General features: G+C 38.5%; 1 protein-coding gene across 1 annotated transcript in view; it reads left to right on the forward strand.

Annotated features, from left to right (window-relative positions):
* Positions 1 to 13,275, forward strand: part of mtr (5-methyltetrahydrofolate-homocysteine methyltransferase) — a 37,040-nt gene extending 23,765 nt beyond the window's left edge. The window contains exons 23-33 of the mRNA XM_044338319.1: positions 848 to 915; positions 1,274 to 1,394; positions 1,634 to 1,715; positions 2,687 to 2,785; positions 3,492 to 3,567; positions 3,756 to 3,911; positions 4,037 to 4,236; positions 4,399 to 4,599; positions 5,501 to 5,693; positions 8,821 to 8,933; positions 9,663 to 13,275. Coding sequence (XP_044194254.1) covers positions 848 to 915; positions 1,274 to 1,394; positions 1,634 to 1,715; positions 2,687 to 2,785; positions 3,492 to 3,567; positions 3,756 to 3,911; positions 4,037 to 4,236; positions 4,399 to 4,599; positions 5,501 to 5,693; positions 8,821 to 8,933; positions 9,663 to 9,752 — 1,399 coding nt within the window. The 3' untranslated portion in view covers positions 9,753 to 13,275. The remainder of the gene's footprint in view (positions 1 to 847; positions 916 to 1,273; positions 1,395 to 1,633; positions 1,716 to 2,686; positions 2,786 to 3,491; positions 3,568 to 3,755; positions 3,912 to 4,036; positions 4,237 to 4,398; positions 4,600 to 5,500; positions 5,694 to 8,820; positions 8,934 to 9,662) is intronic.
* Positions 13,276 to 13,965: the final 690 nt, after the last annotated feature.

A 13,965-nucleotide genomic window follows, 5' to 3' on the forward strand; every position in this document is an offset into this window, starting at 1 on the left:
TAATGAGCAGGTCTGCTTTATTGCAATAACGGTTTCACAAGACGGCATTTGCAGTAAGTGATCTTGATTTGTTAGGTATTAAATTCACTGGATTAGTCAAAAACAGCCAGACATCTGGTTATTACATTGATACATTGAAGACCTTATAGCACAGCCCTAACATCCACCATGACTTTGCTATAAAACAAGCAGCTAGAAAGGTGACTGTCAGTATGAGTGAACAGCGGGAGCCTCTGTGCACAAGCCCAGCTTTCTGCTGTCAGACTCTGGCAGCATATCATCAGCTGCTGGCCTCTGTTTGAGGGTAAATGTTCGTCTGAGTGGCACTGACAGCGGTTCAGAGAATTAACCAGTTCACCTGAGATTGCCTTTTGATCCCCTGCAGGGCAATGTGATGCATTATGGAAGATAAGTGGCAGTATTGATTTGTTGCCAGGCCCTGGGCACCATCCCAACACTATTACTGCTGTTTGATGCCACTAATGTGTGTGTGTGTGTGTGTGTTAGATACCTACGTATTAGGATTTATCCTTACATTCTGTAATATTGTGTGTACATGCGGAGACATCAGGGCCAGCACAGGCTTTTAGGCCATAAGCGAAATTAGATTATTGATACACAGTACTCTGATTGTGAAGGATACTGGAATACATACAACACTAGCAGCACTTGCAGTGGTGTATACTATATTTTTTACATCACCTTTAGAACCTGCAAATGTACAAAAACAATTACAATTAAAATGAGATAGAGAAACAGAATTTAGCTGCTATTGCTTTAAATACATCCAAGCAGCAGCTTGGTCGTCTGTGTTTTCGTTGAATTGAGGATGTTTGTTGTCTTTCAGAGTGATTGACCTGGGTGTGATGGTTCCCTGTGATAAGATCCTCAGAGAGGCCATCAGACAGAAAGCAGGTACCATAAGCAAACACAGTGAACAGTTTAGATTACATATAGTCAGTGTGAGGTGCTGACTACTGCTGTATATACAATAGGGAAACATACTGATGATAATAACATCACCAACAAGTTCTATTACTGTCATTACTGTGGCTACCAGTATATTACATAAGCTATATCCTGCAAAGTTCATCCGTTTTTTGCAACATTGAAGCATTTATTACATTTGATTGGAAGGAACTGTGAATAAACCTGATTGTCAAACGATTTACCCCAGAGCCACTGACCCATGTCAGGGTTGCTTTGAGGTCACGGTTATTGTTCTTATGGATAGTTGATGATATCAGTGATGGTGGGTGTTTGTTTGCTGCAGATATCATTGGTTTGTCTGGTCTCATCACCCCCTCACTGGATGAGATGATCTATGTAGCCAAAGAGATGGAGAGACTGGGAATGACAACACCACTGCTGATCGGAGGAGCCACCACATCAAAGTAACACACACACACACACATACACACACAAACACACACACACAAACACAGTGCTGCTTTGGATCAGAATAGTGCTTATTGTCTGAAACATTAAACAAAATCATCTCTACTATACTTTTGAAGAAATACGTCCATGATATACAGTCAGTCATTGTAAGTTGTACCTCGTCTGCTCACCCAAAAGGAAGTGATATGTCACAGTGTTTCTTTGGGTTATTTGTGTGTTTTGTGTTTTATAGGACACACACAGCAGTGAAGATCGCCCCGCGCTACACTTCCCCTGTTATTCACGTTCTGGACGCTTCTAGAAGTGTGGTGGTGGTAAGAACATCTACCTGACCTCTACCTGAACCTTTTAGGGTCTAGAGTATTACTGTCCTATTTCACTTCTGATTCAAGACTTCCTGTCTGTAGAGACCTGCTCTGTAAATCAGGGCTGGCAGCTTCACCCAGTCACCAGAAATATTATGATAAAATTATATTTAAATTACTATTAAAGTTCAGTGTCTGTTGACACAGTGTCAGTGTTGGTCATTTTTGAGGTCACAATCTGTAGTGGTGTTATAGTGGTTTGCAATATATTAAACAGTCTTTCTTTCATTTGTTTCCCATGTAAGTACATGTGGATGGATGAAAAAGCCCAGGGCCAATAAAAAATAAATTATAATGTTTTGTATTATAGCCTTGATTTAAAAATGAATAGAACTGTGTTCAGCAATGGGCTACATTTAATATTCCATCAAGCAAAGTAAAAACATGATTTTTGCAAATGTATTTAAATGAATTCAGGTTTGTCTCTTCTTTAAGGACATTTTCACAGTCTTCAGGTCTGTCTTTAAACAACGCTCAGGTGCCAAAATGAACATTTAAAGAAGTTTTTCTTGCTGTAATCATTCCTCCTGTTCATAGTGACCATTAGAAGATTCCTTCATAATTCACTTACAATGGAAGTGATGGAGGACAAAATCCACAGTCCTCCTTCTGTGCAAAAAATCTATTTAAAAGTTTATCTGAAGCTAATATGAAGCTAACTAACAAAGAACCAAAGTAGACTGATAATATGACCTCCTTGAGATGATCATCTGGATGTATAACATGCACTATGGTGGCTGTGGCTTTGACTCTTTCCACCAGTAATTGTAACCAAGCCAAGAAAAGATCACATTAAGTGTTTATATAAGCTGATATGATGACAGATTTAAAGATTTGTTCATGTTGCCCTGGATGGATTAATGAAAGCGTGTGTTTTCTCCTGCTTGTTCTCCCATGCTCCTGCTCCTGCTGTTTCCCAGTGCTCCCAGCTCCTGGATGAGACAGTGAGGGAGGAGTACTTTGACGACGTGAAAGAAGAGTATCAGGAGATCAGGCAGGATCACTACGACTCCCTGAAGGTACCAGTAGCTGTTGAAAATTGAAATTCATGCGAGCCTCTGCACACTGCTACAGGAGGGAAAATATCATGTTTGAAAATGTCTTATTTCACTCCTGCACTTTCAAAGCGGCTCATTTATGGTATTTTGTTTGCAGGGGGAATCATGTAACAAGTTAAACTTCCTATTGTATAAGAAATCCCTTCTCCATATTTTTTTTTGGTTTCATTAAGACTGCAGCACATGCTGCATTTAAAATGACAAAGCTGCTGGAAGAAGCAGCTTGTTAATTAAAGGTTTTCTGTAAAAAAGGAATATGTGATAATAGGTGATAGAAGCTTTAGAAGAAAAACACAACAACATATTTAAAGTATAATGCTGGTGTTATTCTATGTTCATCTTATTGTCAACAAATCCCATTTGAAACCCAAACCAACCATGTGTTAATCCTCTCATACCTTACTGACATCTACTCTGTTTGTGGCTCTCAGGTCCAAGCCCTCTGGTTCCGACTGAAGATCTAATCTTTAAAAGCAGCTCACAAATACATACAAACAAATGTTACTCAAACAGGAGGAAATAGTGCATAAACTGTATTTTTTACAGCTCGGTTTACACGTGTTTGCATAACCATTTTAATGTAAAGCATAATTATTAGGAAATGTGCAATATCAGTGTAAATGCCTCGTCTCCCTCTTCATCCTCCATGTCCCTCTGTTGCCATCAGGATCGTCGTTATCTGTCTCTGTCCCAGGCCAGAGAGAAGGCTTTACGGATAGACTGGCTCTCCCTGCCCAGGCCAGGTAACTTATTAAAGCAGTGTTTCAGTATCATCTGTCATGCTAATGGTGAAATGGTGCAGTAATAAAAACATGGCACATTGAGTGTAAACATCATATAGCAGATACAGAGTTTATACTGTACAGTATATGATACTGTCATACAGTGTGGAAAAAGTTTTAATATGACTGCATTTGTCTGTGTGTTTCAGTGCGTCCTCAGTTCCTGGGCAGCCGTGTGTTCGAGTGGTATGACCTAAACAGCCTGGTGGATTTCATCGACTGGAAGCCTTTCTTTGACGTCTGGCAGCTGAGAGGAAAATACCCCAACAGAGGTTACCCCAAGATCTTCAAAGACAAGACAGTTGGTACGAGCTCATACTCTGTCATACTCTGTCATACTCTGTCAAACGCTATTTTTGACAGTAGTGGGACAGTGGACTGACCTCCAGCCTTGGTGAATACTCACCTCAGTGATATTTGGTTCTTGCAGGCTTGGAGGCGCGGCGAGTTTTCGATGACGCTCAGCGGCTGCTCAACAGAATGATTGACAACTCCAGTCTGAGGGGGCGGGGTCTGGTGGGGTTCTATCGAGCACAAAGTGATGGTGATGACATCAATGTGTACAAAGATGATGTCACAGTGAACAGAGACACCAAGCCGATCGCCACATTCCGTGGCTTACGGCAACAGGTGAGCAACTCAATAGCAGTAAGGATATAGAAAATCACACAACATTTTACTAGAACGTATCATACTTTGGTAACATATTTACAAAGTAACTGTAACAATTGTGTGTGTGTGTGTGTGTCTGTGTGTGCATGTGCATGTGTGCACGTGTGTGTTGTGCTGCAGGTGGAGAAGGACAGCTCCAGTTCAGAGCCCTACCTGTGTGTGTCTGACTTTGTGGCTCCCATTGACAGTGTCGTTGCAGACTACATCGGTGTGTTTGCTGTGGGCGTGTTTGGTGCTGAGGAGCTGAGTCAGCAGTTCCAGTCAAAGGGAGACGACTACAGCAGCATCATGGTCAAAGCTCTGGCTGACCGGCTGGCTGAGGTACAGTATGGACAGTACGGACATACATACAAGGACGGGTCCACAATTTTTCAAGTCTGTCTTAAAACAACAGTCAGGAGCCTAAATGAACAGTGAAACATGTTTTTCTTGCTGTAATCATTCCTCCTGTTCATACTGACCATTAGAAGATCTCTTCATAATGCACTTTACAATGTAAGTGATGGAGGACAGAATCCACAGTCCTCCTTCTGTGCAAAAAATGTATTTAAAAGTTTATCTGAAGCTAATATGAAGCTTCAGTGTCCAAATGAGTCAAATCAAGTAGATATCTTTCAACGTTATGTTTTTAGTGCCAAAGTTCCTCTTTTTGTTACTATACTTCCTCCACAGCTTAACAGAGAAACACTGTCTGAGGAAACACAAAGAGGGAACTTGATGCTAAAAAGACTGTAAATGTGTCAGATATCCACTTGATATGACTAACTCAGACTGATGAAGCCTCATATAAGCTTCAGATTAACTTTTAAATGCATTTTTGCACAAAATGACTGTGGACACACTGTGGATTTTGGCCTCCATCATTGTAGGATCTTTTAATATCCAGTATGAACAGGAGGAATGATTACAGTGAGGAAAACCTCTTTCACTGTTCATATGGACACCTGACTGCTGTTTTAAGACAGGCTTGAGAAATTGTGAACCTATCCTTTAATGTTATTAAAAACGTGTCATATCATGATATTGCAATGTGTTGATGCATTCACATCATGAATATTTACAGCAACAACACACAGTACTGAAAGCTCTGTTGCTGCAGGCTCACTGTGGAGGAGTTAGTCCCAACAAAGAACAATATCAGTACAACAACAATGCTGTAGAGGTTATTGCTATGCAGCACTCTCAGCAGCTTTCATCATTAACTCTTTCCTGCCACCTCCAGGCGTTTGCCGAGGAGCTCCATGCTCGTGTGCGTAAGGAGCTGTGGGGTTACAGCGCCGACGAGACTCTGCAGGCCTCAGACCTTCACAGAATTCGATACCGGGGCATCAGACCAGCTGCTGGCTACCCCAGCCAGCCTGACCACACAGAGAAGACCACCATGTGGAACCTGGCTGATATACAAGAGAAGACTGGTGAGAATACCAAACCACATCACACTTATAGCTGCGACTAAAAGGCTCACAATGCTGTCACATTACATGTTGGTCTTATGTTTTCTTTGTTAGTCTTTTTTCTGTCATTTAATTATTTTGCCGGTCACAGGGGTTCACATTTATTCCTTCATTCCAGATTTACAGAACATTCGTGCCTTGTTTCTGTGCCTACAGGCATGTCTGTTATTTATTACAGTTAGCCTGTTAGGTGCACATCACTGACTACTTGTGCACTGCACCTCTCTTCTTTGTGCATAAGGGAGGATCATGCAAAAAAAGAAAAATGAATGAGGTCCTGCTGCTGCTTTGTGGGATCACCAGTCACATGTCTTAAAGTTAAAGGGAGCTGTCTTTAGATTCAAATAATCATGAAATGGATTGGACTGTAAATGTTAAAGGAGCAGACAAATTGCGAGATGGAGTATGAGAGGTAGACACATTAGTCATCGGAATAACAAAAGAGATGAATTCATCTGCAGGTCTTGGAAAGTCTTGAGAAGCATTGAATTAAGTTCCCTCATGAAAGGCCTTAGGGGCTAATGTACTCAAAATCAAATAATTGAATTTCATTCACTGCTGCAGACAGTAACATTAGTTCTATTTTTGTGTGTGTTTGTGGGCTGTCAGGAGGCGTTCTACATCTATTAACTACAAGTGAGGCTGCTGCAACAGTGGATGGTGTTGCAGGAAGCTGTAATGTTCACTGTGGTGCGATTTCACATTGATGCAATATTTACAGTGTTATAGATTGTATTAATTGTTTTACTTACATTGACTGAAAGGTGCACCAAAAATTGACATTGTGTTTTCATGTATTTAAATCTGGTTACACTCATCACATTAAGATGTGTTACCAAAAAAAAGATCCCGAAGGCATATGATGTACTACATGCAGCTTCTGTCCGAGTGCACCAACTGGAATCTTTCAGATATAAAAATGTAAATGTGTGTGCTCAGCTGAGACAACATAAGCAATAGGGGATGTATTATGGCTGACAAATAGGCTGTCTCTGTCTGAAGGCAGGGTGTGTACTGAATATCATTTTGTCATTATATCTCCACAACTATCAGTCAAGCTGTCTGTTCAGCTTCCCTCTGATGGTTGTGTATTGTCCTTTAGACTGATGCTGGCTCAGCCAAGCTGCTGCCAAACTCATCATACTGTTTCCAGTGAAGAGCATTAGATTTAGTGTTGTCATCACAACACTGACAAACTTCAGTCTTAGCGGTTGCACATAGATGGGGGGGCTCAGGATGTGTTGTTGGACCACATCCCGGTGTAGTCCAGATGGAATATGAAGTGTCTCCATGTAGGATTTAGCTTTTCATATTGATCTGATGAAAAACATCAGATCTGTGTCATTATGTGAGGGTAAAAAATATTCATTTTGAGTTAATATGACTTTATTATAGATAATCTTTAACCTTTTTTAAAGCTGCACTAATCACTATGTTTATATTAGCAATGGATGAAATGATCATGTGTAATGTGAAAGGTGCTTTTTAGTGTCTTTAGCTCATTGTTTTGGTATTGGGACTTGTTTATGTCAGTTTCACTGTTCTCATCCAGCAGCTGCAGCAGCAGGCAGCTGTTTTCAGTAAAAACAGCTAGAAGGAGCATGAAAATAGACTTACATTCATCATGTGGCCAGAAACCCAACTCCAAATGAATGTTCACGTGTCTGCACGATGTGTAAATAGAAAACTGTCCATAATAACTTTATATGGTGATAGTATGTTAATGTTGTGTCTAGCCAGCTAGTTCTGGCCAAAAAAACACTGCTACGAAAGCTGCTTCAGCATATAGATCTGCTCTGTGCTTTCTTTAAGAAAAAAAGCTAAACCCAAAAAGGAGATTTCTTCTCAATTTTTTTGGCACCCACACCTATGCCAATCACATTGGTTCTCTGTTTACAAAGATGGAGAACTTCTTTTCATATAGGTAGTTAAACCAATTCAACTGTATATGCATAAAACAGTAATGTCACCATTGTATAGTACTGAACGCTAACAGTTACCATGACTAACAGACAACAAAACAACACTAAAGGAACAGGGTTCTAGTTAATGTCTCCATCTTCCAGGACACATGTCTTGTTGTGCACCTTGAACATGCTACAAAATAAACCAACTGAGCAGGGAAACTGCTGTCAGTTGTTGCACATTGAACAGCTTAAAAAAACATACCTGCAAACGTCACCATCGGTCAGTTTAAATGCTGAATGCAGTGGTCATTATTGTTCAGCACAACTAACTAAAGGCTGTGTGTTCTTGGCTTGTAAGCTACAGTTAGCAGCACGAGTTTGTTTACATTAGGCACGCTCAAAAACCTGATCGGCACAGTGTGTGTTTGTGTTAGTTGGGCATGGCTTCTACTCCATGGTGATATGGCACACAGAATGTTACAAGCTGATGCCAACTTCAAGCAAAGGCCCTGTGAGACAATCAAATAAAATACCATGAGTGCCAACATGACTGTAAACAATATAAACACATATTTCACATTGCTCGCAGTGGCTGAATCCAAATAGAAAATGAACTGCACTGTGTCTGCCAAGACTTTAAAGCTATGAAAAGATGAAAGTGAAGTTTAAAACAGTACCTCTACCACCTGCTGTTATATCAGCTGATAGAGGGTTCAGTATCATGCCTGCTGCCTTTATACACTATGTCGCCTCCGCTCCGTTTAACCGGGTTTCCCCGCTTTCACCGCTACACAACAAACGGCACAACCTAATGAAGCGCAGCCATTGTCTCTCCGTTCCACTGCCAGCTCAGCTGTCAATCAAACACCTACACCAGCTCACCCACTCGGAGGCTTACAAAGATTCAGATTTTTTTGGAAATACCAGAAAGATTTAATCAGAAAACACTATAAGGTTAGTGAAGGTTTTGTTTTACATCTTTTTTTTTTGTCTGTTAAACAAGTCAAGGTTATGTTGTTGTTCAATAGTGAACATGAAACACTGGCCCTATGGTTTGATTTCATTTTTCTGCATTTGTTCACCTTGCCTTTTGTATATTTGAGTATTATCTTGTGGGTATTTGTTTTCTTGTCATGTGTGCATGTGTAGTAATATGGTGTGTGTTTTGTTTGTGTGTGCAGGTATTGGTCTGACAGAGTCCCTGGCCATGCTGCCTGCTGCCTCAGTGTCTGGACTTTACTTCTCCAACCCTCAGGCCTCCTACTTTGCTGTGGGAAAGATCACCAAGGAGCAGGTATATATACTTTTAGCCACTAATATAGAAAACCACTTATAGTGTAATGAGTCACGTTGTAAATTCATAAGAATGAAGATATGTCACACTCACACCACTCTGCTGCTCTCACTTCCTCTTTGGAATACAAATGACATTTTTAATCAATTCCAATTGCCAGTTTTTTTGATTGATGTTAAGTAGCCGTCAATGAAACACAACACTTCCAACTGATTGTTCGCAATAAAAGCCTTTTGGAAGAGGATTAATGATGCCTGTTGAGCTGCTGGGGGCCTTTTGAAATCAAATATTTTCACAGGAAGTGTTGAGGTTTAATGACAATAGCTTAACAGTGATCCAAACAAGAGGGAAGCAAATAATAATGTAAATGTTAATGATTAGTGAATGAAAACAGCATTTCTGTTGGAGAATTTCATTTATAAATTTAGGAATAAAGGCCTGTCTTTACAATAAGCCTGTTCCAGACAAAGGTCTCTCCGCTGTTTAAGAGAATTTACAGCATTTTATGTTTCAAATGAATCAGATGAAACTTTTTATTATATGTTAATGTCACTGTAAAGTCACTATAAAGAATAAAAGTATAACACTGAATCACAAATGACATAAAATAGAGGAAAGATCCAAACTGGGATTTGCCTTTTTAAATTGTACAATGATAAAGATTCTGGTTGAAGATTTATGAAAGAAAATAACACAAAATCAAGCTGAACGTCTTCTCCTTGTGTTCAGGTGGAGGACTACGCCAAGAGGAAAGAGATGAGTATGGAGGAGGTGGAGAGATGGCTGGCTCCCATACTGGGTTATGACAGTGAAGCATGAAACCAGGCCCCCTCCACCACTAAACCGGACCGCGGAGCGTGACTAACAAAGAATCAGGTTTCAGGTTCTTACTGTCAGAGACATCCCATGCTGTATTATTTACTTTTGTATAAACATACCAAGTGGTACATTTCAGAAAGGGTCACAAACAGTTTACTTTAATCCACTAGTGCCTGGGAAAAATTCATTTCAAGTCGTCTAAGCCCTGCATAATAAACTGAGCCTATCGGATACTATACACACACACACACAGAAATGAATTGTGTGTAATGATAAAACTTTCTAAAATGTATTGGCAGAGTGATTCTGCACATGGAGTGAAACGGTTCATATCAGATGGTGACAGTCACATGGCTGCACAATCAAGTTCAAATGATCATCACAGTTATTTTGCTCAATGTTGAGATGATTATTATTTTCACAGTTATCTCTGAGCTGAGCTTGGTATCCTTCAAAGTCATTCAATACCAGCACCAATATGATTCCTGACATTTTACAAGATTTTCTTTTTCATTTTCTAAAAATAGGCAAACTTTCTTTTAGTGTGTAATGTAGGAATCACTCAGCGTGCTAATTTGCTGTCGTTTTAAGAGTCAGATGTTCAGATTGATATCAGTCTCGTGTGTGTGTGTGTTAAGTTTAGAGCCGGAGCCAGAATGTGGTTAGCCTAGCTTAGCATAAAGACTGGAAGCAGGGAGAAAGAGCTGGCCTGGCTCTGTCAAAAGTTCAAAAATACACCTACCAACACCTCTAAAGCTCACTGATTAACACATTGTATCTTGTTTGTTTAAGATCTACACAAATTGAAATATTGATGAACAGCCGTTAAGCCATCTGCCCAATACTACTGTGTAGCATCTCTGCCTATAGCACAATTAGTGAACAGCCCCCCATGGTACCAAAGTTGGCTGAGCTGTTGTTAGTGAGCTTTAGAAGTGTTAGTTAGGTGTATTTGTTTCTGGACAGAACCAGGCTAACTGTTTCCCTCTGCTTCCAGTGTTTATGCTAAGCTAGGCTAAGCACACCCAGACTCCAGCTCTGTGCTTTACATACAGACATGAGTCTGATATCCATCTGAACATCTCACTCTATGAAAGGAAGTGAATAAGCATATTTTTAGATTAAAGCATTATTTATAAATGAATATTTATAAATAAAACTTGCTTTAAACATAAGAATCTAATTTAGACAAAGACAACATCAAACCCAATTGACTGTTTTTAATTAACTGATCAATTGTGGAAGCTAAGTGTCATATATGAATAAGTGTGCAGATCTAGTCTCCAGTAATGGCAGTGGGTCATTGTTACACGTCACTGAGAACTACACTGTCAAATCCACTATATATAAAAGAAAAATAATTACTCTACAACCAAACTGTAAGCACTGGAGACATGTAGTTTGTAAATGTTCTTACTATTTTCAAAGTAGCGTTACATTTGTATGTGGACTTTGAATACAGGCTGTATTTATTTCAATTTTTAATTTTTTTTTAATTATCATTTTATTGTTCTTGTGTATTGTGTCAGTTATCATCAACATTGACATGGAAACTGGAGTCTACTATCTTAATAGTATTAGGAATTGATTATAATGAAATATTTAATAGGCACATTTAATGATTTTATTTTATTAAATGATGCAATTAAAAAAAACTGTTCCATTGATTAAAAAAAAGATTCTTCAGAAGTTAAATGCTCCAAGTCATTATCTTAATAATTGTCTCTCAGTGACAAATACATACATTTTTACCAAAATGATGCAGAAAAAGGATTTTCCCGTCCTTTCTTTTTTACTAGTGCATTGAGTCTTCATCCAGTATTGTTTTCTATTTTGTGATTTAAAAAAAAAAAAAAAAAAATTCCATTCCTTCCATCTCAGTCAAAGAGATGCAGCCATTGTGTCACCCTAACGATGAAGTGGTTCAACCCACAGAGCGGTAACAGGAGCTCTTATTAACTACAGTGTGGATGAAGCTAACTGTAAACAGTAAAGCAGGGGTCAAATACAATATGGAACAAGAAAGCAAAACATTTTCAATAAATGCAATAAAATAAATGTAATAATCCTTTTAAAGAGCCACTTAACAGCTGCTGAACTCCAGTAGTTTAACTTCTCATCTTGCTGCAGTGATGTAGAAATGTACTCCAGGTTGTGTAATTACGCCGCAACATCACTCTTAGATGTGGTCACTGGTGCAACAAAGCTCACTGTTGACCACAGCCATCAGAGATGCTGGGAGCAGTCAGAGGTTAAACAGACTTGAAACATCCAACCACAGGGCAGTGAAACACTGCTGTTCAGCCGGCTGATAAGTTACTCTTTAAAAATCTTTTTGTGAAGTCTTTTAAAATTCAGTCATTTATATGTCACTCAAAAGCTCAATAATAACAAATTATTATTTTAATAAGATGAATAAGCCTGTTAGTTTTCCTCCAACTGTATCAATACTTGTGTTATTGAGTAAGACTTCAGGCCTCTAAACATCTCAAGCTACAACTAACACAATTCATTCAGCCCTTTTCCTTAGATTTGTTTTTGTTTGTTTCATCTTTCTCAGATTTGTTCATTATTTAATTCAAAGGTTCCAGTGTTTAACTATCTGCTTAGCTGATAATTACTGCTTGTCTGTTGATTTTAGAAACCTTTTGTCCACTCATTGGTTTTCTTCCAAACCTTACTTCATAATGCTGAGAAGTAAGTTGGGGCAAAACTACAGATAAATATTTCAATTATTATCAAATGGAAAATACATTTTGTAGAATCATTATTCAAATGTATATTTGTCCATATCATATAGTTTACATCAAAGGGAAGAACAAAGCAGTAGACAACTAAACACAGTCAAAACTTTGAAGAATCATTAAATGCGTCAGAAAGGACTGGACCATCATGTAAAACTGTTGCTAAAACAAACTCGAGCACAACTTGTTCTGACTTATTAAGAAACCAAATAGCTTTCTATTTCTAAAGGTTCACGCTGTCATTTACAATCTTTGATTTCTTTCATTCAATGTAATACTGTAGCATAATGTACAGTGATACTGTATACAGTGCTAAGCTTGTGTCTTAAAGTCTTTTCAACATCCCTGGTTATTTCAGTTCACCTACAGTATCCTGTTTGCCAGTAAAAAAAAGCCAGTTTTTCACACATTAAGGTAAACTACTTCCTTCAAACATTGTTTACCATGTATTAACGGTGTATTGTTTATGTACTAAAGACCATATCTACTTTGTTCAGGACCCTGTTACATCTTCAACCGGGTACAAAATAAAAATCAAACCTGAATTAGAGGTTTCTGTAAGATGCTGGCCGAAGAGCATTTCACATTGTGTCTTAAAAGCCCTAATTTGCTGCAGTGGCTGATCTCAGTTTGTATGAAACTTTAATAGTTTCTCAATCAGTTGTAACTTTCGTATATTTAAAAGAAGTTGTAGATAAATGGTGACGGTATTGTAAACATTGTAAAACAGTATTGACATGACAGTGTTATTTGATTAAAAATTAATTGTTTCAACATAATGCTCTGTTTTCTTTCTCTTAGTTTAAACCTCAGTCCACCTTACTATGAAAGTTTAACGTCATGAAAAGAACTCGTCCTGTATAAACAGTTGGACAAAGTCTTCTGTGGGAAATGTAGTTCCAGTTCAGGTCAGGCTCCAAAAACACTGGAGCCTGAGCCATACAAGGAACTAAAAGTCAGCAGTCCACGTCCTCTGCTGCATCGATTCTGACTGTTTTCTTTTGTTTTGTTTTTGTTTTTAAATCTGTCACTTGTGAGTTCCCCTAAGCAATACTAAATAACTGAAGTACCCATTTAAATATGTCTGAAATGTTTTTACAAATAAAATAATAAAATTTCCTACAAATTTCATCTATATATAATTTGGCAAACTGGGGTGATTTATATTAGTAATCTTTACTAGATGTGTTTTTAAGATATGAGATGCTATTTTAGAGTTCTACTTTAATATTAGATGCTGTTTACTGTGTTTTCACTGTACTATTTTTCTGACTCTCTGTGCCACAATCATCCTAAAGTTTTGACTTACTAGTAGCTGCCATTAAGCACACTGAGCTCATGCTCTGTATTTTTTCTTGAGAGTTGGAGGATTTTATCAACCCTGGGGGTGTGAAGTATACAGTAGCCTACAATTTAAAAACGTACACATGTTGGGTATTTTATATGTACACATTATATTCACAGTTGAC

This window comes from Thunnus albacares, chromosome 20, assembly GCF_914725855.1.
Source record: "Thunnus albacares chromosome 20, fThuAlb1.1, whole genome shotgun sequence".
NCBI classification, from domain to species: domain Eukaryota; kingdom Metazoa; phylum Chordata; class Actinopteri; order Scombriformes; family Scombridae; genus Thunnus; species Thunnus albacares.